Genomic DNA, 27668 nt, shown 5'->3' on the forward strand with positions numbered 1-27668 from the left:
AGATAAACGATTTGTTTCCATTTTTTCGTATCAAATGGAAAAACGAGAAACGACTCGTTTTGTGCGCTTTTTTATTGTTTGTTTGTTTTTTTCACAATGAACCGAAAACGACTTGTTTTTCAATTTTTGATTCGTTTTCAAATCGAACACGCCCTGTGGTGTGTTTGGCCCACGCTCGTAGCCCGTAAAATCCAAAGATAGTACATGTACATGTAAATCACGGCGCTGTAAAACCTCATGTCGCCCTCAACGTTCGCGCTACGCTGATTCATCCGTTAGATAGAAAGAAGGTCATGATGCGTACTCCGATTTTGACAGGTCAACACTGGGTGGGAAAACATGAGAAATATCCTACTTGTAACATTCCTTATCAGTCTTTCAGCTGCGTCTCAAGTAACTGAATACGGTAGGGGCCCTCTCTTTCTTGCCAACTGTTTTGATAACGCCGTCAAGTAGGTTTGACCGCTCGACAGTAACTCCGAGTATCCACTGTGTTCACTGCGTTCAACCAATTTCGTGAATAGTGTTTTTTTCTCGTGTGTAGACTTTCTGCATGTAGCCTACCTACGAAAATCACAATTTCCACTGAGTTACATTTGAAGACCCAAGGCCATGGTACACTCACATGATTTTATATGTCTGGAAAGATTTAATTATCGTCCCCTTTTCATAAACCAAGTGGGGCCTAGCCTAACAAAACAATCTTACAAAATCATCCTCACTCTCATAACATGCATAATGACTTACTGACGTGACGTGACTGATGTTTGCATACATAGGCTTGGCCTATAGTAGGCATAGCAAAGCACATAGCCATTCCATCTGCTGTGCATGTACATGTACATTGATCCTTTGATATGGAATGGACTGTCTGTTGGGGAAGCTGCAATATGGTGTAAATAAACAAATTTCGATAATTTTTGCCTGTGTGTGAAGTATTTATTTTATTGATGTTCTGGGGATTTATTTTTTAAAAAGCATCTTTGCAAGGTGATTTAATCTTTCCTTGAAGTTCCCTCCACGTGTGGAGTGAGTACCGGTCATGAAGAGGCAAACTTAAGAATCCCCCTCATTGGAGTGTTGCCTGACAACCCCCCGTTTTTTAATTGATATGGACACAACTTTCACCCCCTCCCACAAGTCAATGAAACTTCCTAATATGGTTGATGTAACCTTTAACCCCAACAACATATGTTTGAAGTATTTTTTCGTGCCACTGGAGAAAAGTTTCACAGGTCTGTCCATGGCCTATTTTAACCGGGCCACTAGACTGTAATTTCCCTTCAGATTGAAATACATGTATCAGACATAGCAGGGGATAGTACATCCTGCCCTTTCAAATACAGTCAAAAATAGTTGAATCCCATCAGTAAAAGTCTTGTCTTTTCAGCAAAGAATATGAGCAGTTTTATTTCGTTGACTATAGAGTAAGGGGTTGATGAAGATGCTATAGGCGGCCATATGGCCGCGTGACATCCATGTCATGGACACTATCCTTGAGCTAACGGGCTGGATATCCAAGGAACTGTCGGCACTTTTAAAAACTTTTCATTTGCAGGTATTCAAGAAACTCTTTAGTTTTTAATGAACTGGTTATGTTGTTTTGATGTTTATGTTGAGAAATAAAACATACATGTACATGTACTGCACTGTCGTCATGATGTGATATGCAAGTGGCTTGCCGTCCGTGCTTCGTCCTTCGGGGCACATGATCAATTATCGAATTTGCAGCCCGCAAGGATAATAATGTGAAAAGACCCACAAATCCCTGAAATAGTTGATCATGGTACCCGCTGCAACATCTGATTCGAACCAGCCAGCTGACACCGGCAAGCTCGGTTGTCAAGTGATTAAGACGTTGGCACTAATAATGATAATTTATTCATTTATAAAGCGCAAATTTCATACAGATACATGTACACTGTACATGTATGTTCCAATGCACTGTACAATGAAGACATTAAGCGTGGAACAATGAATACATTTAAACATGGTTGAGTTGATGGTATACAAGGGCGCCTTGGGCAGCTGCCAAATGACCCATATTCACCAACATCAGTAAAGGGGAGACAGTAAGAAGCAGTTACTGTTTTAGAGGTGGGAGGAAAACCCCAAAGGAATATTCTGGGTAAAACCCACGGAGTCAGGTAGGGACTGAAAACCCAATCCGCATGTGGACCGGGCCGGGAATCGAACCGGGGACCACAGAGGTGGAAGGCGAGGAAAGAACTACCTTGCCAATTTGACTCACTAGTAAGCAGGAGGTCTTGGATTCAAGTCCCACCCGAGTACGCTTGTGGGTTTTTCCACAAGCCTTTGGAGGCATACACTGAGTATACAGTGTTAAAATACACATTGGGCAGGGCAAAAATCCAAAATTAATTTACATCTCCCTGGCGCAAATCCATCGTTTAAAGAATTTTGTTGTTTTCTGAAATATTTATTAGATACTTTCAGAGCCATAAATTCTAACAACAGTTAATTTTAGGCCTAACCCTAATCCCCTTTGTTCTTTAACTAGGATGCATCCTTAGTCCTTCAAAATCCTTCAAATGCTTTCAGCAAAAAACTGGATACAACCAGATGCCAAAAACCTCTCCTAAACTAAAACAGTGTTGAGGATGTTGAATGATATCATGGAGCAGTGCAGATGACTTCATATCTAATCTAGACATGAGTTTATGCATGGCCAACTGATTAACACTTTTGTGTCAATCAGCCTCAATCCTGCAAAATCCTCCATAAACTGCTCAGAGGAATTTGGATGATTGAGGAAGGTTGAGGCTAATTTGTAAGTCACCCACATGTCATCTTACTGTGCTGCTGCCTTGTCAGTCAAGGAGCAACAGAGACTGAACTTAAAACAGTAGTAGATGCATTTTGTTGGTGTCATCTTCCATTGTGTCCTCCAAGCGGCCCTAACCATGCAAAATCCAACCAGTTTGTTTGACAAAATTTTGACCAGTTGCGAGACTTTTCTCCACTGAAAGCACACCAGTAAATTGTACCTGTATTTTTTGACAGACTCCAAACCCAATGTGCTTTTCCTGATCGTCGACGACTTCCGGCCAGCCCTGGGCAGCTATGGGGAGCACGTCCTCACTCCCAACATGGACCAGCTGGCAGCTCGATCCATTCGGTTCACCGACGCCCATGCCCAGGTACAGTGCAGGGCCGAGTACAGTGCCCTTGTTTGATTGCAGTACGAAAGCCTCAGTCTGGAGCTGAATGTGTTCAGTATGTAAAATGGATTCTGTAGGGGAACTGTGTTCGGTTGATTCTGGTCCACTTGAAAAATCTGAGAAAAAGAGCACTTGGCACGCGTAGGCCTCATGAATGCAAACGAACAGTGTGCATTGAGTGCTGAATATTGGATGAGTACATGCCATTATTGTCTCTGTAATATTAAGCTGAGCAAAACAATAAAGTTTTTCCCCGTCCACGTCCTTATTTCTTTACAGTCGTCTGGTTTTTTTTTTCAATTTGGTATAATGAACAATGTATTTTGACTTATCATTTCTTACCCAATGTTTACATGTAGCTGTAATTTAAAGTTTGCTTGACACGCGGCTGGAAATTGCAAACGAGTCTATTGTTGCGGCTGCAGCCGTTATCCTCAGATTTGTGTGTAATTGCAAGCCTCAGCCAAGTTATTCCGACAGGGCCTGAAAAAAACGAGTGAAATTTAGCTGCTTGCTTGGTCACTTTTGTTTGAACAGCAAGCCCTGTGTGCCCCCAGCAGAATCTCATTCTTGACCAGTCGCAGGCCAGACTCCACCCTCCTGTGGGACTTCAGGTCCAGCTACTGGCGAGACTCGGCCGGCAATTTCACAACGCTGCCCCAGCACTTCAAGGAGAACGGGTACTTCACAGTGTCGACGGGCAAAGTCTTTCACAAAGGTACGGAGACACGGTCTGATGAAAATTGAACATTCCACCCTGTTGAATCAGTGGATTAATTGGCCAGCAGAAAAGTTTGGTTTGGCTACATGATAGGTTTAGTCTATTGGAATTAGGATGGTTCAGTTTATGGAAAAATGGACAAAGTGGGGACACAGTGTTTGTCACATTTTCTTTTAAAAGCCTTTTTCCGGGATGTAATCATTGTCGAAGTTGCAAGACTGGGAAATGACACTCGTGAACACGTTGGCCATGTTGTTGCCAATGAAAGTCAACTTTTTTTCTCGGGTCTGTTGGTGATTTTTAGGGGATGTTGCAAAACAGGGAAATGACACACAAGAACACGTTGGCCATGTGCGCTTGTTGCCAGTGAAAGTCAACTGGTTTCGTTTCAGATCTATTGGTGATTTTAAGGGGATGTTGCAAAAAGGTCAACACAAACATTGAACAGATTTATAATTAATTGATGGTACCCTGTGGATGTCTTCCATCCACAACCAAAGGTGTGTGCTGTTTGTTTTCATGCTACGCAATGACAGCAAGTTTGTCAATACCCTCAAATCACCACTTGGGAACAAGCAACTCGTGCAGGTCTTTAGTGTGTCACTAGAGGGGCTCCTTGAGATTGATGTGAATTTGGAACTGTTCTCATTGATCAATAAATCTCCCTTTACCCCAGTTTCAAGTCATTTCTGACACTGCAAACTTAATGTTAGATTTATTATTTACTTGACTGACTTGATAAGCCGTAGATTTAGCCGTAACCAAAATGACATCAGGACACTAAACTCTTTGCTCAGAAACTCTGGTGATCTTTTTTGTCACAAGACGATGAGATGATGAGAATCCTCTGGAAAACTTTGAGATTTCCTGATTTTCTTGTTCACTGCGGAAAATATTGTGATAGCTCTCTAAGTCATGGAACATTTCCCCAAAGTAGCAAAGTGTCTCAAAAGGCTTCTCTCCCCCTTGGACTGATTTGACAAGGAACAGAGTTGGAATATAGTTAGAGGCTACCAAGGGTTGCTATAAACTCAGTCATCTCCCCCATCCCGCGTTCCTCCCTTGGAGTGGCTCACGAAACCTTGCACTAACTAAGTCATGAAAACGAATACATGTACATGTACATGTATAATGCTACTACATGTATTTATTGTGCACCCTGCATTATGTGATGTAGCTGTGCCATGCTCAATTTGTTTTGGAAACTTGGTACTGGTGTGCATGTAAAGGCACTCAGTGTTACAACTGTGAAGTTTGAACTCAATTGGACATATGGTTTTGTTGTTTGAGTCATGTGAATTTCAAGGCTACATGTACATGTGTGCCAGCCTGCATACATTGAGCACCACAGAGGAAATGATATACATGTACATTTTTGGCTGACCTGTCTCGGGAAAAATGCACGCCACGCAAGAATGGTGTATTCTGTATTCACCAAATGGTGTCAGAATGACCCAAAAAAGTTACCCTAAAAAATCCTAAAGGCTAAGCTCCCAAACAAATGCACAAAGGCAATGTTGGACAAAATGTAGTGGGGGGGAGATTACATCCCCCACAGCCCTTTTGAGGTTAATGTACTGTTTACTATGAGCACACCCATGCCTTAGACTGTCTGACAGAGACCATGCAAGCACATGTACATGTACAGTACTCGCATTAGGAAAGACAGGCCTTGAATTTGATAATTTATAGAGCAACGTCACCCTCGACCTTGCATGAAGTAAAATTATAGAGGTTGCCACAGCTAGTAGGTAAGGCACCAAGGCCAAATAATATCTGTAGATGGGGCACAGATCCTGAGTGCGAAAAGTAATATGTACGTGTATCTTACCCTGCAGCAAACACGTATCTTACTTGCATTGGCATGATTGGGCGTGCTTTGAGTGAGGGTCTTACCGTGAACAAGAAATCAATTTTGTAACATTTGCAGGCTGACTTCTCCTGTGATCAGTTTGGGTCACCTGCTTTAATCGCTTTTTGAATTCAAGTGACATTGTTGATTTTTAAAAATTTTTTTGTTGTTTCAAAATGTAGGATTAAATAAATTTTTCATCAAAAATTGTGGACAATCAGAACACCAGGCATGCGGAAGCATGTGAGTTCATGTCGTGAAGTATTGTCGTTTGCCATGTAGCCTACAGAAACATCAGTGTCATCAATGCGTATAGCATTTGTACATACATGTATGTGTACTACACATGCAAGTACCAAGAATGAGACAGTCAGCTGATTTTGCATGTAAAAGATCTACCGTACGTGCATGTACATTTGTACTTCGGGTGGAATGTGAGCGCCTGAATACAGACTTTCATTACCACAGCTGGGTGTTACAACTTGTACAGTACGTGTGATATTGGCACACTTGGGAGGTACTTGTACATGTACATGTAGTGATGTACATTTCCGTGTACCTTGTAAATCGTTTTGTAAGTATGCATCCGGATATGTACTTGTACATTGCATGAGGATTGCTAAGCCAGATTAAGTTTTGCTTTAAGCCGTTCATGTGCCCACATACATGTACATGTATAATGTGATTTACTCGGTGAGATTTTAAGACAACTGATCGGCCTGGCATGCCATGGAAAAAAATTGTTGATAGGTTAAAATCAGCAGAAATTAGGAATTATAAAAGAGGCTCATTGAGGGATCCCAATACAACACGTTTAGTAACGAACTGCACATTTCCGCATTTGAAAATGAGGCTGTATGTGTCAGCTTCACACGCACATCCTCAACGGCACAGTGAGATATACATGTACACTAGCCTCGTTTTCGATGCGGATATGCAATGTGAAATCCCTCTATTAACTTTTGGAAAAAAAATCATGCAAATGCAGATGTTGTGTTGTAATGCTACATAAAAAGTTATAAGCTTTTGTCAATATTATGGGAGGTTTTCTCTATGAATGCTATATCATTGTCATTTTCCTGTCATTCTATCAAATCAGTTACAAAAAAATCTTGAAGGGTGAATGCACTTTGAAAAATACAACTTTGAAAACAATTTCAAGAGCATTTCATCGCAAAGATTTTCAATCTTCGGGTGCTGAGGTATTTCATTCACAGTACATGTACATGTAAATATGTGTGTGAGGTTTTTGGTACTGTCCTTGCATATTGAGATTGAAAGGCTCGGCGTTACTCATTGGAGGATTCATGAGAGAGGTCAGTGGGGGTCATTGCCCCCCCTTGCACCCACCCAAATTTTCTGTTTTTAAAGAATAACAAGATCAAGCTGTTTTAGGAGGATTATGTATATAATTACAGGTACCCACCTGGAGACGCACTCCTCAGGCCATAAAAGTCTACGTAAAAACTTCTCAATTTTTAGCACTGCCCCCAATTTATGTCTCCATCAAAAGTTGGTTCTGAATCTGCCCTTGGCAAGAATAGTACTCGCTATTATCTCCCACCTGGCTTAATTTCCAGCAGGCCCTTCCATAACACATTAATTTTTTACCAAGGACAAACGGTCAATAAGGCCCTATTCAGCTACTAGGGCCTCATTTGATTAAAATTGCTTTTGGGTCTTCTTTCCCTCCTCTCCCCTTCCCCCCCCCGCGAAAACCCTCAATTCATCAGTGGAGACAGCGTCTGTCGTCTGCAATCTTGTTGAGGAGAGCTGTCCTCATTTCATTGAAGCTATTGTCAGGGCACTCATCTCCTTGTTTGGATAATGCAAGCATCGTCCTCAGCCTGACAGCATTAAAATTCTGCATCTGCTGGGATGAAGTTGACCAGCCCTGAAATTTTGGACAGCAATTTAATCAGTTTTCATGCTTTACTTGCACTGCGGGACGTTTCATCTGGCCAGTCATTTCCTATCTTTGCCTCTCCATTTCTTGTATATTTCTGGAAACTAAATTTGGATGCTTCACAATCAGACACATCAAAACTTAGTCTACTTTTTGACTAATGGGAATGTTGACTACCGAGGGCTAGGTCTGAATAAGTCATATGCAAAATTAAAATGTGAAATTGTGCATAAGTTTCCTGACCGTATGACAGATAATTTACATGTAGCTGTATGAGGCTTGACGAGCACAAAATGTAAAATTGGCAATTTCTTTCATTTTCATGTGACACATATTTCCATGTCATATTTTGTGCTCATCTATTTTGGATTTAGTGTGTGGTACATTTTCCTGGGAATTGGTTGAAGTTCAGAAAGAATGGTAAAAGTGCAGTCTCCCAGTCGCACAGTGCACTGAACCACGTGGTGGAACCCATCCATTGTATGCTGAATATTCCAAAGCTCACCTTTATGATATATATGAAGTAGGAAGAGAAGGCCATTTATCATGGGGCTTGTTTCTGCTCGACTGCTCACTGGACAGCTTGTTTACCAGGATGTTTGTTCCCTTGTGTTTTGTTGGGAAAAAAAACAGGAGCCTGTTCCAACTTCACGGATGACTACCCACTGAGCTGGTCGATTCCAGTTCATCGGCCCACGTCAAAGAGAGAGAAGGGGATCAAGGTAAGGGCTGGAATTCAAAAACTCCCAGAGGATTTGTTCCACAATGTTTGAGAGAACTAAAAAATTAATGTACCAGGCTGTGCTTTATTGGAGCTTACCTGGCATTTGCAACCACTTTTACAGCATACCAAAGAAGCTTTCTGAATTAGTGGGCTCTGTAGCCTTCAAATATTCATTTTCAAAAGCAGCCCTCTGACAGGATTACGCTGTTGCCTGGAAGTACAGTTTAAGGTTACTTACATGTGTGTCATATTAGCATTCCTCCCTGAAACCACACTGCACTGTTTTAACCCCTACAGCCATTCCCCTGTATGTAGGTCACCACTCACCAGATTGTGTTTGCACGTCCTCCAGTCTGAAGTGGCCAGAGTGCAGTGTCAGAGCTGCTTTCAAAGTTGCCCGTCAAAGTTGTTACTTGAGCTTGACATGACAGAAAAAGCCTGATGACTTGTGATGTCCAGTGTTGAGGGTTGACTCTCAGCATCACATTCACAGATTCTCACCAGTTTACTGATTTTCTTTTCCAATTAAGGTTGAAGGAATATAATGTTCTGTACCAAACAAAGTTGCTTGTTCATAATTGCAGGCCTTAGTGGTAAAGTGCTCAACAGTGAGGTCTCTGTATCTGTTCTATTCTAGTGACATGGCCGGGTAGTGTTCTAGTGACATGGCCGGGTAGTGTTCTAGTGACATGGCCGGGTAGTATTCTAGTGACATGGCCGGGTAGTATTCTAGTGACATGGCCTGGTAGTATTCTAGTGACATGGCCGAGTAGTATGTTCTTTTTTCATCAAGCATTTTTCGACTTGTCCAATCCGAGCCATGCACTGTCACTTTTGGCATGTATATAGCGTACACACATGGCCGAGTATTGTGTTTAGATTATTATTCATAAAGTGCAGTCGCAAAACTGCATGCGAACGTAGTTCCCACCTGGCTTCTAATTTGCATTAGGAACAGGACAGTTCAAACATTGAAACCAATTATTTGATTACTTATTGGTGTTCAAGTTTTGAGTGATGTCTCACTAGAAAGGTCAGAACAAATGTAGTCCTAGAAAATCATCAGTTCAGTTTGGAAATCTATTTTTCGAGGTGCCAAACCCCCAAGAGCCCAGACTGTACATTTTTAAAGGGCATATGTGTCCTTACTGTGTTTTCTCTTGCTGACTAGTTGAATGTCCGATTTTTGAAAGCAGGTGGTTGTTAGTAGAGATGCACAAGGGGAAGCTGCTTGTTTGAGCCAACCAGCTTTTTTTAAAAAAAAAAAAGGAAAAGACCAAAGTTTAGGCTGTGGGGTTTGCACCATATGTTTAAGTTTCTGGGTTTTTTCATTTTTTAATAAAAATATTCATTTCTGGGTTAGTTTGGGTAACCCCAAAGCTACTCTTTTCATTTGGCCGTACCTGTATTTTCTCACATCCATACACAGCTGTGCCCAGGAGCAGACGGTGCCCTCTACTCCTACACCATGTGCCCTGTCAACGTCACCCACATGCCAGAGGGGACGCTACCCGACATCGAGACCTCTGACTACGCCATCTCCATCTTACAAAGTCTTTCCCAGACCCGTGGCAAGAAGAGCGGAAATAAAAAGAAGAGGAAGAACAACACTCCGCTGCCCGAGGAACTCACCAAGCCCCACCTGCCTTTCTTCCTGGCTGTCGGATACTACAAACCCCACCTGCCTTTCAGGTGAGTCGCACCGGCAGTCGAAGTGGTGGTGGGTGATCCGTTTGAATGTGTGTGGAGGTGGCTGGGTGGAGCACCGTGTGTCTCTGTGGACTGGGTTCAAATCCAACTTAGACGCATGTCACCAGGTCCAACCCACCCCTCTTGCTGGCTGTACATGTAGGTTTAATACTACAAACTGACTTCCTTTAAGGTGAGATAAAGAAGTGACTAGAGTGGTATGTAAACTGTGGAGAGGATGAAGCACCCCGTACCACTGTGTTCTGGGGCCAAATCCGGTTTAGACATATTTGCTTTTATAGTCAGCTTCTACCTGATTTGGTTAGCATTTGAGTATTTTATCTCTTGCCTTTTTGCTTTTTGTATTGTGTAAGGTTTTTCCAAATTGTATTGTCTTTCTTCTTTTTCCACCCCAACTCCAAGAACATGGCTATGTACCAGCCCCCTAAACTCTTAATATCTGAATATGTGCTTCCTTCGCGGTGGCCACCTGCTAAAGATGTGAGACAAGCAGACAAGTTAGCTGAAACCCAGTCAAGTGCAAAGACTTTGATTCCAATATGATTTCTCTTCAAGCAAGCACAATTTAGCTTGAGTTACAGTATCCCAAAATCTCATTGACTGTGCAGGTACCCTCAGGAGTACAAAGACTTGTACCCTGTGGAAAGCATGCAGATAGCCAAGAATGCTTTCCACACGGTCAACCTTCCCCCTGTGGCCTGGGAACACTGGAAGGACGTCCGACGCGGCGAGGACATTCCACTCTCAAAGAAGTTACCTAACTATTTTGAGCCCATGCCCAAGGAGTATCATGTAAGTCAGTGTTGTAGGGCAGGGGAACCAGACTCAAACTTGCATCTGTGTGTCGTCTACATTGTACCTCTTCATGTCAAGCTTCAAAACTTGGCCTCATGTTACACAAATACAGGCTTATATCACAGACAAAGGAGGCTGCATTGAGCTTCATTTATCCTAACTCCTTTCACCAAGGATGCAACCTCAATCCTGCAAAATCCTCCAACTGCTTCCATGTAAGAATTGTCAGTAGCCGGTGTTCCTCTAGAGTCCCCTGTTACATGTATTTTTTTAATGTGTTCGGTGGGGGGGGTAACCACTGCCTCAGTCCTTCGCAGTCTTCTGGCAATTCCAGACAGTTTATTTAAATACTATGAATGAAGTCATGGAGCAGTTTGAAAGATTTCCAGCATGATCTAGGTCCAAATGTGTGCAAACAACACAAGGTCCAAGCCCAAAACCTTGGATCGGTGTATCCTTCTGAAATCGTCTACTTTTATATGCATGGAGGATTAGGGGATCTTTGGGAAAGTTAGGGTTAAGGGTCTCAACTTGGAGCAAAATTCATGCACTTGAAGCCTAAAAGTCCAAGACAGGGACAAATCTACAATTTGGAACACACCTCCTCCCCTTTGTTGCCAAAAATTGATGTTCTCTGTCTTGGTTCTGGAAACGGTAGCTCTATGGAAAGTTAAGGAAAAGTCATGGAAAACTAGAGGAAAATTGGATCTTTGTTGTTAGGAGAAAAACATTCATGGGAAAAGTCATTGAAATCAAGATTATGCAAGGATTATTTATGATGAGCTACTTTTGATATGATAAGGGAATGATAAAGTTACAGGCTATATCCTTTCCAGTCTATTGTTGTGACAGCGGCAGCCTTTTAGTTCTTAATACTAAACATTTTTCTTTGATATGCTTAAATGTCTTGGAGCTTGTCATAGTGTAGTCCTCAGCTCCTTGAAAGTCCTAGAAAGTCAAGGAATTTTATTTTCAGATGTCTGTGGGAACTCTGTCTTTGTCTTGGTTCTGGAAACGTCAGCATCTGACCTTGGCTTCATCGGGCATCTGGCTTCTATTTGTCAATGTCATTCCCAGACTCCAAAGAACTGTCATTGTCTGAGACCACTGAGCGTCAACTCAAAACTCCATTTCACATTTGAGGCAACTAATCCCTGTAAGAGCTTGAGGAATCTCCCCTCCCCCCGACACTTTTCCTGATACCTGCATTTTTTTACGAGTTAAGCCCTCATGAGTGTCTTCAGGAGCTGTTTGTGATCATTTTGAACACCAATTTTGTGAGAGTCAAACCTGCCATTCTCATGCAGCTACCATTATTTTACGACAGGTCAGCCCAAAGTGTATACTTTTCTACTGCCGTGCTCCATGCACGCAGGCTGGCATGTGTTTAGCCTTCAGCTCCAACTGACAAGCAACCAAACAGCATGTAAGATTCAGTTGAAGTTCCTCAACATCCTCATCAACTGTGAGATGGTCTCAAATTTATACCTGGGTCTTTCAGAGTTTTTTCAACACAAATTAACCTATGTGTACAGTTGAAAACTCTGAAAAGGGCCTAAAGAGCTTACAGTGTGTAGAATGCATTGTAACAAAACATCAGAAGTTACAATGAGATTTGGGTCTTCAGAAGTGCCTTTTTAGAACCAGCTTTATGATAAAAATTCCAGATTATATACATATAAATGTAGAGATACATGTACTTGTAACATATTTGAAGTCATAAAGATAAAGTCAAATAGCAAACATATCTTTCATATTGTTTTCTGGTATGTTGCTTTTCAAATGACAATCTGACGGCTTTTCGCTGAGTGTCAAGTAATTATTTGTTGTTCTTGAAGTTGATACACAGAACAGTCTTTGTGTTATGCCCAAAGGGCACTTGGACACATTGTACTTAATGACCCACTTATGAAATCTTTCAGAGAACGATTGATTGCTTCACAAGTACCTGTTTTTAAGTCCAGTGGCTCATAGCTCAAGTGCTTAGGATCACCAGCATACAGCTTGTATATGGCAGCATTCTTCATTGCCTAACAGCGTTGGTATTTTCCGAAGTGGCACGATGCCAATTCATTGAAGGACTTGTGGATAGTGCTATGTGGCTTAGTGATCCAGTGTCTGAAGGGGCTTCCAGAGCTACGGTTACTATGTCTGTTGTCAGCACATCCCCACATATTTCCAATGGAGCAGAGGCCCAGACGTACATGTACTGTAGCTCTAGACAACAGATTTGGATGTGGCCTGAGACTAGAAGGCACACCATTTAGGAAGAAGAAATTCTCGCTAGCAACATGGAACAACCTGTTCTATAGTCGTACGTGTCCGATAAGAAACTGATTGTTTTAAAAATATTTTGGTGCTTTTGTTTAGTCACAGCTCCCTCAGTCGTAGCAGGTAATAAGTCAAGAAGAAAATTAAGTTGCAGATGATAATAAAGATATTGTAGTAAACATGCGTCACCGTTACGGTATCCGCCAGTAGTGGCACTTCAGATGTTGGGCATCATCATTGTTATCCCTGGTCGCAGGTCCTGGAAACATTCCTAAAAACCCATCTCAGATCCCCGAAGAGTATACAGCTCCACACAGCACTACCTTACTAATCAACTACAACAATACTCGCTGTCCTTACAGGCACCCAGTGATACTTCTGGGTGGAGAGAGAGAGACAAGTTTGGAGTAAAGTGACTTGGCCAAGGTCACTGGCTGTACCCTGTTTCTGGCTTTAAAATCCCCAACCCTATTATTGGGAATTATTAACCCCCCAAACCACTAGGCCACGCTCCCCAGCAATGCTGAGCCTTGTGTACACCCACAGGGTGTATGACCTATGTTCAAGCAAATATCCACGCACCTAAAGAGTCATAGCTTAAGCATGGCAGCATCGCTGAAGTCGCACTGAAGTGTCCTTTACTCAAAGTGATCTTTGATATTTTTACCATAAAGGGGAGTAGCTACACCCAGGGTCCATGGCAACATCACACTTCTATACATTTGAGTGTAAGACAGCAAACACGTCACTTATTTTATTTCTAATACCTTGAGTCTACTCATCTGAAAGGTAAACGTCTGAAGATTCCGTCTGTCTGCAGACTAATGCATTAGTGCAAAATACAAATATTTGTCCGAATTTTCTGTTGATTCTCTCATGTCTGAATTTCGCCGCTTGATAGGTTTGAGGTGCTTTCATAATGTGTGAGCAAACTTGAAGTAGTCTACACAAACAGGAAGGACATGCAGAGTTTTATTTGCCTGATCTGGAAGCCAAATAGCCTAGGATTTCTGCCTGTATGCTGAATACCCCCTGTCTCCTTAAACATGCATGTGTCAGAGAGTTTGTCTTCTCAGGTAGCAAACATTTGAAGAGGGAGGCTGCATTTATTTAGCCGTGGGTGCGTGACAAACTCCAGCGACATACTAAAATTTCTGTAGGGACAGAACTCATCAAAGTCAGTGGAGTAGACACGAGTGACAGTGTTCAACATGTTCGTGTGATGGATCAAAAACAGAAAAACAACTGCTTTGATATTCACAGATAATCATCTGTCTCAAAAAGCCAGAAAAGCTTTTACAAATCCCCCAAACAAACTGATGGACAGATTTTCAGTGCAGAAGACTTACCAGTCTGCCGAAGCCGACAATTTTGTAGTGCTTAATTTCCTCAGTCATGGCTATTATATAATCTCTGAAACCCCAGAAAGCCAAAGAATGAAGGAAGTGGAGCCCCAAATATATCTAAATGATGTTCATTAACGGCAAACAACATCCAGTTAGGCCAGCACACCTCACTTGCATTCTGGTTTGCTCGTATTTGATATATTGGAGTGATCCAGCCAAATATGTGATCGAAGGATGTTGGAGGGTGTACACAAAACAGAACCAAATTTTCAGAGGTTGGGGCGAAATGGGCTTTTTTGGGGGGGGGATTTTGGAAATGTTTGTATGTAACCTTTTATGGTACATGTAGCTTAGGCTGAATTTGTTGTTTTTACAAGCTTTTGAAAGGAAGAGAAAGAAAATGGACAAAAAATTGCCTTCCTGGCATAATTTTTCTGAAATATTTTCTTTCCCCGTTGTTCCCATCTCCCCTGGATCTGCCCTTAGGTCTTCAGTGTCCAGCATGCAGTAGGGGGCAGTGAATTTCAAAACAGTTTGCATTTTAAGTTCAGAATAGGCTAGAATGATGTTTGGGCAATATTGAAAACTACCATATTGAAAAAAAAATCCCCAAAGAACTTTGCCCAACCGAAAAATGGATTGAAATTTCTCCCCAAAAGTGCCGAGTTATGGCGAACCAAGTTATTTTTAAAGGTTTCATCTCTGGTTTCTTTTTTCCTTGAAGTTTTCTCTAGTTTTTCTCTTTTTTTAAAAAAATAAAGTAACCAAAATCAGTGCTCATAAGGCTCCCACGTCCTGTCTGGATGACTCAGAACTGCTCCTTCAATAATGTTTTTCCTAATTGTCCACTGAATGATGTCCGGCCTGCAGTATGACTGCCGGCCTGTAGTATGACCGCCGGCCTGTAGTATGACCGCCGGCCTGTAGTATGACCGCCGGCCTGCAGTATGACCGCCGGCCTGCAGTATGACTGCCGGCCTGTAGTATGACTGCCGGCCTGCAGTATGACCACCGGCCTGCAGTATGACCGCCGGCCTGCAGTATGACCGCCGGCCTGCAGTATGACCACCGGCCTGCAGTATGACCGCCGGCCTGCAGTATGACCGCCGGCCTGTAGTATGACTGCCGGCCTGTAGTATGACTGCCGGCCTGCAGTATGACCACCGGCCTGCAGTATGACCGCCGGCCTGCAGTATGACCGCCGGCCTGCAGTATGACTGCCGGCCTGTAGTATGACCGCCGGCCTGTTGTATGACCGCCGGCCTGCAGTATGACCGCCGGCCTACAGTATGACTGCCGGCCTGTAGTATGACTGCCGGCCTGCAGTATGACCGCCGGCCTGTAGTATGACCGCCGGCCTGCAGTATGACCGCCGGCCTGCAGTATGACCGCCGGCCTGCAGTATGACCATCAGAGAGGGTAAAGAGTATTGGTAGTTTATTGCCGTGTAATATGCATGTCTGCCTTTGCAGTGGTCTTCCTAGGAACATTTCAAGGTGATAGAGACCACCTGCCTGCCATCAAACAATGACATTAAGGCCATATCCTCCCAACAACCAGTAATTTGCTCTAGTTATATTTGAAAGTAAAAATTTGTAGATTGCCTTTGCAATATTTACTCCATGTTCTGACTTCGGGGTAACATGCTGCAAGTGATATTCAACTTGCTCTGCAACAATCACAGTGGTCTTCTATGACTGACCTTGATTTGGCAGACTTTGTCACCAACCTTATTTGGAGAGAGAGTTGCGTCTCTTTTTCTTTCAAAGTAAAAATAACAGAGTTTTTCCGTCCAATCAGAATTTTCCCTTGCTGGCTTGTGGTGATCAATTCTTGCCATCTTTAGACACAATGTTGAAATCAATGAGTGTTGCAGTAAGGTTGTAGGAGCTGCTCCTGCTCTGTTACTGAGTCCATACCAGTCACAAACTTGGGCTAGTCCTGGTAGAGGAGTTGTGTTTATTCGTTTTTGTTTTCACACAATGCTGGGGCTTAAATTCGATATTACCGCTCTCCGTCTCATTCCTTGGTGATGATGAAAAGCCTGTTTGATATGAAGTAGGTGGCATGCTCTCAGGTTCCTTTTGGGGTTGTTGTGTGTGAGCCATTTTTCATGCTTATATTTCCTCTCTTCATTTGTCTGTTTCTCTCCATGCAATTTTGGTAATTGTTGGAGGTGTCCCAAGTAACTTTTAAAGATCACAATATCCCTTTTATGAGAACAAAAGCTGAACTAATCTTTCCAGAACCTCATTTTTGTGACAATCTTAGTTTAAATGGACAAAATCGCATTCTGTTTTATAGCTATCTCTGTGATAAATTGTTGTACAGTTATCTCTGCAATCTGGAAGATGGAGAGCTTTACATTTACATGTGTAGATATCCAGAAATTTTTAAAGACTTGGCTCCTATTCCTTGAATCTCCTAATTTTGGATGTGACACCATCAGACTTAGGGTTGCATTTTACTCCCTGTGGACCCTGTTTGTAATAATTTCTAATGCTCTTTGCAACTGGATCTGAATTAGATGTTTCCATAGAAGCATACTGCCTAATCAGGATCTCTTCAGTTGCCACTTGAAAATAAATCTCAAATATCACAATGTTTATATGTCGGGAACATTTCACTTCAGAGCTCTTCACTAGAGCTCAGGTTTTGTTCACTTAAACTCAGTAATCTTGTCTACAAAAAGTAACGAGTTTTTAGCAGATCAGTTCTCTTCGCACATGAAGCCATCACAAGCAGTACAACCTACAATAATAATTACTCTGTAATCTAGTTAGTTTATAAAGAGCACATGTGTAGATTGACCGATTTGATCTTGTGTAGCCTTGAATGCACTGCTAAAGGCCATACGTGCCCAGGCTACTGACCACAAAACATCTTTGGTATAAGATCAACCTTAGCAGGACTCTTTGGGCTTATTTATTCAAAGGAGGTACTAGTAAAGTACTTGTCCTTATACTTCAAACAGAACACATGGACTCTACATGTACAGAAGTACTCAAACACCACATTTATATATTTGACCCAGCTCTTTGGAAATCAGGCCTGGAGATTACAACATAAGCAAATTCTGTACTTCAGTTCACAAATACCAGATAAAATTGCTTATATTCCAAAAAATCAGTTGGACGCTATATATTACACAAGATTTTGGCTGGTAACCTGTGAACTGCTTAGGAAATTATTTTTTTTGCTCAGTAATTTCTCTAGCTTTCAACTCCACAAAATTAGACCCTCTTATACATGTAGTTCAGCAAACCTTTGTTGTGGCTAAGCAGATTTTGTGTCCTTGTTGTCATTTTAGCTGCTGATGAGGCAAGCCTACTTTGCCACTACCTCCTACATCGACTACCAAGTAGGCAGAGTCCTGTCCACGTTAGAAGAGGAGGGTCTGGCAGATAATACCATCATTGCTTTGCTTGGAGACCATGGTGCGTAAGTTATAGAAATCTTATGCTTATCCCTCCCCAACAAGTCTCCAACTGTTCTCCAACAGTCTGCCATGTATTTGGAATTCTGCTATGTATTTGGAATTCAGCTATAAACTAAAATGGATTATGTGTTTCTAACTTAATTTGTACAGTTTAAATGAGAACTGAATCTGAGAAATAAGGCAATGTTTCATGTTGTTGATGGTTTTTTTTTTTACCGTAGTTGAAGTTTAATTGTCGTTTTCCTTCACATTCCTCCAATGGCACTTTCTTTGTATATGTATTTAAACCTTCAAAGGACATCAGGCTCGTTGAATAGTAAAAGTGGCTAGGCTGTTCCTTTGTTCATCCTACAAAATCCTCAAACACCTCCTGCTTTGTTTGAGAGGTTCTTTTGAGTGTATTTACAATTTTTCAAGATGTTTCACCCATATGAGACCTCTTAAGTGTAGTAAAAATGGGTGTAATGAAATGTTTACAGAATGACAACAAAATCTCTCATCCAAGTCCGGAAATATGAAATGAAAACCCTAATTTTATTTTCTCTTTTTCACATGTGTAGTTATACATGTAGTTGATTGGTTCTGGGCATTTGAATTTTAGGGGTTGAGTAGGCTGAACCCTGACCTTTCCAGGACCTTCGAAATCCATAACTGTTTTGGTATTGATTATTGGAGCAACCCGGTTCATGGTAATGATTGTTAGAACAGTTGGTGTCATAGAATTGAATGTTGTGTTATCAGCGTCATAGTATTGATTGTTGAGTCAATCGATGTCATAGCATTGATGGTTTGATCAATCAGTACAATAGAATTTATTGTTAAATTGCTGTTTTTGTACTGACTGTTGGATCAGTCAGTGTAATATTATTGATTGTTGGATCAATCAGCGTAGTGTTGAATTTTGATCAATCGGTGTTATGCATGTATTATTGATTCTCTGATTAATCAGCATCATGTCATCGTAGATATTTATTGTAGTCGTCAACCATCTTGCTTTGCAGGATGGCAGTTGGGGGAGCACGAGGAATGGTCTAAATATAGCAACTTTGCCTCAGCAACTCGGGTCCCACTCATGTTCCACGTGCCAGGGGTCACTGACGTGACTGGGTCGTTACACCATCGCAAGTTTCCCCTTGTCAGTGCCTTCACCACGGCCCAGTCCCACCACCGCAGTAACCAGGCAAGAGCTGACGCGACTCCCAACTACTTGACAGGTGAGTCCACCCCTCGCCGACACTCCCCAGGGTTTGTCAGTGACGCCCTGGTGGAGCTAGTCGACGTTTTCCCAACATTGGCCGAGCTGGCCGGGTTACTGGTCCCCCCTCTCTGCCCTGCTTCCCCCACAAATGTCACCTTTTGTACAGAGGGTGTCAGTGCAGTGCCTTTAATCCACCAAGCCATTGGTCGTCCCAGCGAGCCAAAAATCAAGCACTGGAAGAGTGCCGCTTTCAGCCAGTACCCACGCCCGACGTTCTTTCCTTCCCACAAGACCAACACGCCTTCGCTGGCCCGCATCAAGATCATGGGCTACTCCATGCGGACGAAGCAGCACCGCTACGCCGAGTGGCTGCCCTTCAACAACACCAACTATCAAGTGGACTGGTCAGGCCTGCTGGCCAGGGAGCTCTACCGCTACGGGTCAGACCCCGAGGAGAATGTCAATGTGGCTGAGAGCCCCGACAACATCCAGCTTGTCAAAGCACTGTCCCACCAGCTCCGGCTGGGCTGGAGGCATGCCCTGCCAGTCCTTCAGGACAGCGAGCCGACCACGACAGCGCAAACCAGCTCAGCCAGCTGGCTGACCAGTAACAGTGCATCTTCAATCAGCGGCAATGCTTTCGCCAGGGCAGTGGCTGTATTCCAAGTGGTCAAGATGGCTTGTCATTTCTTCTATCAAAGTCCAGTGTTGCAAGTTTAATACAGTATGGCATATTCCTAGCAACTGAAATGTTACCGTACTATAAACTGTAAGCTACTTTTTTACCCTTCTAGTGTTCCACAATGCAATTCAGTATCTGTTGTCGTATGTTGGTGGTAATTCTAGATGAGTGTTGCGATAACAAATTATGTTAGTCTGACGAGCTCAGTGTTGCCTGAATTATTTAACCTTTCATCGGATCACATAACCTACAGGAGATGGGTCGTATATTTAGGGAAAAGACTGAGTAGAGTACTTCATTTTGGATTAGCTAAAGAAGCAGGGTTTTGTTCTGATATCAGTGTTTTAGAGAGAGGAGATGATCTCAGACGCAAAATACAATAATGCCAACCAAGTTGAAGGCATAGAGGAGATTTTAATTTTTCTTTTCTTTCAAAATTTAATTGGAGATAATCGACTAAAAAAAGATTTTTTTATAATGCAAGTGGTCTAACAGACATGCTAGCGACACAAGAGAAGGGCTTAATGGCTTCTCTGCAGTGCCAGTTTAAAATTGAAGTAATGGCTGTAAAGTGCAATCCAAGAAAAATGACCCGGGCTGGATAGTGCAGCCACCCATCATGATATGAATCTTAATGTTCCTTGGGAATAATGTTGTCAGTTTGGCCGCGACAGCAAGCCAGGTAGGTGCACTTTGTTTTCAAGGCAATGAGATCCTAAGAAACATATAAATGTGGTATGTTTTCATACATGTACATGTATATACAGTGATTCTAAGGGACAAAGTCCATTTTTTTGGGGGGGGGGTTGTTTTTTTTATTGAACGATCATTTAATGTTTAGGTATGCAATTTAGCCTCGTATTTTTGACAGGCCTACCACTCAATATTTATACTGGCCTTACTATCAGCGTACCTTGTTTCTATGCATGTACACAATTGGAATGCAAACCCTGATGGTGTCCCTGAATGCAATAGCACTTGTAGCTTCCGTCCAGTACGTACTGACTTGAAATCGAGGCCAGAAGTATTATCATTATATTTCTGGTAATGCCACCAAGGATTCCTCAAAAGTGCCCTAGGCACTGTAGCTCGCATGCCTGAAGAAACCTGTAGAGAGGAGACAGTGAGAAGCAGTTACAGTTTCAGAGGTTGGAGGAAAACCCCAGAGGAATATTCTGGGTAAAACCCACGGAATCAGGTAGAGACTGAAAACCCAATCCACATGTGTCCAGCCACTCTATCATAAGAGGGGATCCCATCCACCTGTTAGTTTTGCCTTAACCACCCTGTGCCCACAGTGCTACCGTCTCCTTGCCCACTTTCCCAGAAATGAATGATGGCAGTGCAATAACGAAGAATTAATGAATGAGTGTCCTGTTCCTTACGGCTCACATGGTAATGTGTGATGTGAGATGCTCGTTTCTTTGTAAAAAAAAAAATCGTTTACTCCAGCAGTGGCCTATCACACCAATATTGACTGCTGTGAATGGTATAAGTAAACTTAGTCTCCCTAGGTGATCCACTGTGAAGCAACGCTGAGGGAATCACAACGCTTAGAAGGTCACTGAGGAAGGCTAGTTTTTCTGTACCATCAGAGAAAGAAGTCATATTAAAAAAAATTCCTTACAAACTTCACCTGTGGGTTCTGCACACTCATGCATTTTTCAACTTCTCTTCATGCATACATGTATGCATGTAGATGTGGAGTTCTTGTTGCTAATGAAAGTATTTTGGTTGGGAATGGTTGCCATGCAAAGTAGTTTTTCAGAAGTCCTTTTTCGAGTGCAGCAACACACTCTCAGCCCAATCAAAAGACAGAATCTGTTGATGAAGTAAAGACTCTCCGTGACTGTAACCTCAGGCAATGAACTTGCATAATATTATGACCGTGGTAGAGCATGTGGTTCATTTCCACAGAGAAGCCATGGGTTTGTGCACATTCTGCGGAAAAAGTAATGTGCATACACTGCATCATGCACCTGAACAAATGCAAAGTCTTGTGCTGCAGTGTTGTGGACCAAATTTGCGTTACAGGATAATTATTGCAAAGACCTAAAATGTTGTGGGAACACAACCAAAGTCCCCATACTCCAGCCCCAATGTCCTAACAAATGACAACTTCCCCACAATGTGTTGCCAGCCTGTGCCAGCTTGGCCAAGTAATAGGGAGAATTTAAAGAGACATCCTTTAATGCCAGTCAATAATAATGTGAAAGCAAAGCGATTTGACATCATGAAACATTTGCCGCGAATTTCGCTTGAGATAAAATGTGTGCAACTTTTGGGAGTTTCCTATGTAAATATTTCATTTGATTTCTCAAATTTACTTTCACACCAAGTAAGAACCAGCCGTAGTGGATGCCTAGTGATGCAACAGCCATTTAAGTTCGCAATTGTTATTTTGTCAAGATCTGTACCGAGTGTTTTGGCCAAATGCGGTTAGTTCTGGAGCCGGCAGCTGGGCCGAAATTGACTCTTGGCAGAATTAGTGTTAGTTTAGCATATTGCATTGTTTGTGAAGTAAGTTAAACTAACATTCCGCAGCCTGTGTATGCTCTCATGTTTGCCAAATTCAGACTTGGAATCTGATCTCTCTTACTAGTCAGTTTGGTGTTCCAACAGCACATGTTGTAATTCAGTTGGGATAATCAATCGCATGTGAGAGATCTACATGTACCCTATCGGTTTGGCCATATGCCAGCTCGCATCCACTGAACGTATTGGAGCTGGCATGACATGAGGTGGTTTTTATCCCAGACAACCTCACCACATTGAAATACTGGGCTGGCATGTTATCACAATATTTGCAAGTCAACATGTGCCTTCCAACCTACAATAAAATAAGTCATAATCATTGTGTGTGCATTGATACATGCAGAGTAGCAGACTCTGAATTAGCTGCTTTCAAAAATGCAATCATGTTTTATAAGTTATATACTTTTTTTCCCATTTTATTGTAAATTGATGTATCAACAAAATCCAACTATTGCGTGCTTATGGGGCTGCGCGGGCATCTGGGACTCTTGCAAAGTGGCGGGTAGTAACCGATGAAAACAGTGACCATTGCAACGTATGCGTGCACCAGCCAGTCAGAGGAGTGGATTAGAAAATCGTTCCTTTGATCAGTATGTACTTGCGCGTTCATTGCAGTTGTTTTCATCACCGCGATGTGGTTGCCACCCACCATTCTGCGAAACTCCCTGATGACTGCACCGCCCCATTGCAACATTGTACATAGGAAGGTGGTTCATGGCATGTGAGACTAACAGATGCATTTAATGTATGTGTATACTCTCCAACTAATCAATCATCGCTGTGTGGCTACTTGAGCTTGATTCACTGAAATTTGTCCTCTGGAGAGAGCAAGCAAAGATCAGTGTCTTAAAGTAGTTTCTCATGGGTGATTCATAATGCAGTGCGCCACCAAGAGGTTGTCATGGAAAGGTTTTTTTGTAATGCATTATGGGATAAATGGTCAACAAAGTCTCATTCGCTAACTGCACTGCGTGCAGGAAACTTCAATTTTTCCAAATATTTGTTTACCTTGGTTGACAATTTGAAATCACTTATTGCAAAATGGGTGTTACAGTGGACTAGAGAGTAGTCAAAATAATACTTTTGTGTTGTGCAAGAAACAACTCAATCGATCAAATACATGTATCCTTAAATTACGTACCAAAGTGCGTGCAATCACGGCAGCACGTCGACTGTCAACTTGAACAGTGGCCTTTCTGCGGCAGACTCTTAGTGGCACACTGTATTGCAAATCGTCTGTATTGTGCGTAAGTTTTTTTTGTCTTCAATGAAGAACCTGTCTCATTTCTCTTGTTGCTTCTTAAAATGTTAGGCACAGTGAAAACAAGTTTTTATCTTTGTTTTGTTTTGTTTGATGATGTAATTTTTCAGGCCATAGTGATTGGATTCTCTTGACTGATTTGCATATACTTTGGGGGGGTCGCCCATTTGACAGGTTGTAAGAAATAAAAGAAATAAAAGGACAAAATACTTAGAAAAGTTTACCCCCCAAAGGGAGCAACAAATATATAAAACAAGAAGTTGGCGGATAGGAGTGGAAGAAGTAGCAGATGTGAGAAGCTAGTTGATTTTGCTTACATGGCCAAATCTATCTGGTTTTGTTTGTAGCTGTTTGTTGATTTGTTTGTCAGTTTGTTTGTGTTTTGTTTGTTTGTTCTATGACTTTCCTTAGGCTGTACTTGTGCTTATAAGTCATCAAGCTAATTGATGTTGCTGTTGGTCACATTTTTTTGTCATGTATAGCGTGGTGGTCATACTATTTTAGGGGTCATGAGTTTTACAAATTCCACTCATGCTTTGCAATAACAACATGCACGTTATCTGATGTGAGTGGGGGAGACATGGAGACTTTGACCTGATCAGACACTGACACAATTAGGCTGTGGTAACTGAACAGTTGCGAAAACGTTCAAAATGTCTGTCTTTAGATGTGACACATGTAGGAATTGGCATCTGATCAGAGCTGCAAGTCACCAACAGAAATGCACCTATGAATAAGTACCAATCCACTGACAATATTGTATCAATATTTTCCACAATAATTCATCACAATATTTGTCTTTTTCCAGGCAAGTGGTGGGTAGTATCCCTCTGCAAATATTTATTCGATATGGTGCTCCCTCCAACAAAAAAGTAAACATCACATCCCTCCAAGATTTTTGACCATAATATCAAACTTTGCTCCTTGTTAATAAGTAATTTGATGCCATTTTGGTCACTTCTGAAATAACCTTGGATGCCCTTTGACTTTTCCGTACTGGATGGATTCATGCTTGTCCACTTACAGCATCATAATAAAAGGTGTCTCACGAGTGTCAGATGTGTGTGAGTGTAACAATAATTTTCTAGTATCTAACTAACATTCGATAATTCATGCGTTGTGCTTTTGTGTATTTTTCAAGTCACACTTTCCAGCCAAATATTTTTAAACTTACGATTGAAGTGGTATTTGTTTTGCACATTTACAAGTTATCTCTCATTTTTTGTACATGTTCATGGTAAGCTTTCATTTTGCTTTTTGCTGACAGTTTATTCCTAAGTTTGTCTTACTGTTCAAATATTTGGATTCATTCCCTCGACATTTTGTTGTTTATTTGAAAAGTCATTGTAAACAAAGCAGTTTATTTTTGATACTAAATATTACTTAGCCATTTTATTTGATAATTAGCAACCTTTTTATTTTTGATGATTTTTTTTCATAGAGGTAAGGTGTGTGATCTGCATGAACCGTTAACATGCAGAACCTTTCAAGTGTGTTAAATCATTGACGGATGAATTCTGGGTTTTTTTTAAGAGAGAAATTGTATATTCTGATTTAAACTTCTGCGAAGAATTTTCAAAGCATTCATAGCCAAATAAGCACAAAACCGATTGTGTGATGAATTTAGATATCCAACTATTGGCATTACTATAAAGCAGAATTCCCCAAAACTGTGATGCCAAATATAGTAAAATGTTTACCTTACAAGTTCAGTGGAAAGAGTTGTGTTCCTTTATATTTGCATTATTGAGAATTACGTTTTTCTTATAGTTGAAAAAAAGAGAAAAAAAGGTTGGAGCTGGATTCAAACGTGACCTTTCAAAAACACACATTTCACTGAGTGAGCTAGCTACTGTTCCGATTTCCTTTCAGTAATCACCGTCCTCGTTTTCTTTTTATCTTGCTCACCATTTTTTTATCATTTTATTCTGGGGTATAATTTGTTCACGAACATTAGCAAATCTGAACCTTAAATTGCTGGTTGTCTGTTTATGCACCAGTCCAAGAGCTGGTGTCGCACATTTGTTCGTTTTGGTTTCAGATAGTTACATTAGGGTTCGCTGTTGGCTCGCCCTTGTGTGGTGTGATTGTCCTTAGTTCAAGCTCTGGTCTCATTGCTTGCGTGCGTAGCGCTTATTGCAGTTCAACATGTATTTGAACAGCGTCAGGTGAAATAACGATGGTTAATTGAAGTTGTTTGCTTGAAATGGAATGAAAAGTACTGTTTGCATGTTAGCTTGTGTATGATTGATGAAAGTTGTTATTGAAGTAATGACCACACCGATAAATTAGAGTACCTTTTTTGACAGGGTTAATGTTATTGCTCAAGTAGGAGAAGAATAGCTGGTCGGATTGGTAGAGCTTCAACCACTTATTCGATCTCGATTGTATGATGAGCAGACGGCTCTGTTCCCACCAAATCTTGGTTTTGGCAGGCTCTTGGAAGTTTGTGACATTGTCAAGTTGCAAGATTATTTTTAGCTCATGCATTCCACTGCGAGAAAGTCGCACGTCTGCGTTGTGTATATTGATTGTAAGTTGATATTAACTTTGTCTATTTTCTCTCTCGCCTGGAGTTTTTCCATTAATGTATTCTTTAGTGTACAAACAGAAGTACCTTACTTTGTGTTACATAAATTTGGTAAAGTGCTTGAAATGTACGCTCTTTGTGTCAAGAATGAACTATTTAAGCGGCATTGATTATTAACTATGCCATTTAACATTACCAGCTTATTTTCTATTAAAGAAAAAGATTTAATTAACTTGTACAATTTATTAAATAAACTAATTGTCAGTACTCAGATGTAACGCATTATTGTACAGCAATATGAATATTATACTGAATCAGTTAGGAAGTGTACAACTGTTAATTATGCGGATGAAAAGTATATTTACTTTAGGTGAAGCGTTGCCCGCTGTCTGACGACTTGTTGTTTCAGGTATGAACTACAATCTCACATGATGTATCAGCACTATAGACCAATCAGAAAGTTCGATGGAACCATAATTCCAAATGTATGTGTTCTCTTAAGAGAGTTAATTGCAGCATTAGTTGCCTGCCCAATCAGGAAGCAGAATTGGGTTCAGCGGCACTTTATCTCGTGGTCTGATTGGTCACTTGTGATGGTATTGCCGTGGGATGTAAAACTCATGTAACTAATGTACAGTGGGAATACCTCGCAGATCGAGGTACATATGCACTTTGGTTTTTACTGGTGTTCCGTAATTTGCGTTTGGTCGGACAGAAAGGATTAGGTGTTTGTAAGTGTTGTGTCTCGTACAAAAATGACGGAAATGAAATTTGAGTTCCATTAGTTATTCTGCAAAGTGTTTGAGGTGAATAGTACTAAAAGATTACCTCAACCAAACCAGACAAACTATTTTCATTGACATGTATAGTCATTTTTCAATGCTTTATTACTTCTTTGACAGTACATTGAAAAAGGAATGATAAATTTCAAATTATAGTACTGGAAAATATGCGCGTGTGTCAGTTTAGTTTTATGTATAGTAATTATAAATGATTTCCAATGATTTAAGCAATTATTAAGATATTTTTGAATAATTGATAGTTTATATACAATAAAATTCAAGTTTGGATTCTTTCAGATTAATCACTCATTAAAATCCTGCTGCGTTTAAATCGATTCGCTCACTGCAATTCGTAATTGGACTTTTGTTGTACATACAAAAATGTGGAATATTTCTATTATCCACTGTTCCATTTCAGATTGGTTAATCTCCCAGACAATGCAAATGCACTCTACAACACAGAATACTGCAAGCTGAGACGGTGTTGTTTCTTGCTGAATAACTTGACCCAACGTTTTTGGTCAGAAATGTAACCGCATTTCAAATTTTTCGACGAATTGGACAATTTTCCCAGTAACAGCGAACACTTAATGTCACTCGTGGCATCGATTTCCCCCTTCTCGACCGCCTGCACGCGTCGAAATCTCCTGGTCATTTCTGGTCAGAACAAGCGCCCCCATCCCGATAACCGGGTTTACTCTCGGTCGACGATTCGAGGTACGGCGGCGGCTTAC

General features: G+C 41.4%; 1 protein-coding gene across 1 annotated transcript; it reads left to right on the forward strand.

The window, feature by feature from the left end:
- The first annotated feature begins 261 nt into the window (after positions 1-261).
- On the forward strand, positions 262-27265 carry LOC110983804 (iduronate 2-sulfatase-like). The gene is made up of 8 exons (XM_022243369.2): positions 262-406; positions 3025-3161; positions 3720-3900; positions 8295-8383; positions 9815-10077; positions 10704-10887; positions 17818-17944; positions 18948-27265. Exons 1-8 carry the CDS (start codon positions 340-342, stop codon positions 19862-19864), a joined length of 1965 nt encoding a protein of 654 aa, XP_022099061.2. The 5' UTR covers positions 262-339; the 3' UTR covers positions 19865-27265.
- The last annotated feature ends 403 nt before the right edge of the window (positions 27266-27668 follow it).

This window comes from Acanthaster planci, linkage group LG02 (assembly GCF_054643075.1).
Source record: "Acanthaster planci isolate LZ-2023a linkage group LG02, COTS_SCS, whole genome shotgun sequence".
Lineage (NCBI taxonomy): Eukaryota > Metazoa > Echinodermata > Asteroidea > Valvatida > Acanthasteridae > Acanthaster > Acanthaster planci.

Bases quoted from the DNA above. Each gene is read 5' to 3' on its own strand.
- LOC110983804 (XM_022243369.2), top strand. From the start codon at position 340: ATGAGAAATATCCTACTTGTAACATTCCTTATCAGTCTTTCAGCTGCG. The intron at 3,162-3,719 runs GTACAGTGCAGG...TTGTTTGAACAG, and splicing joins TCACCGACGCCCATGCCCAG to CAAGCCCTGTGTGCCCCCAG. The intron at 8,384-9,814 runs GTAAGGGCTGGA...ATCCATACACAG, and splicing joins AGAGAGAGAAGGGGATCAAG to CTGTGCCCAGGAGCAGACGG.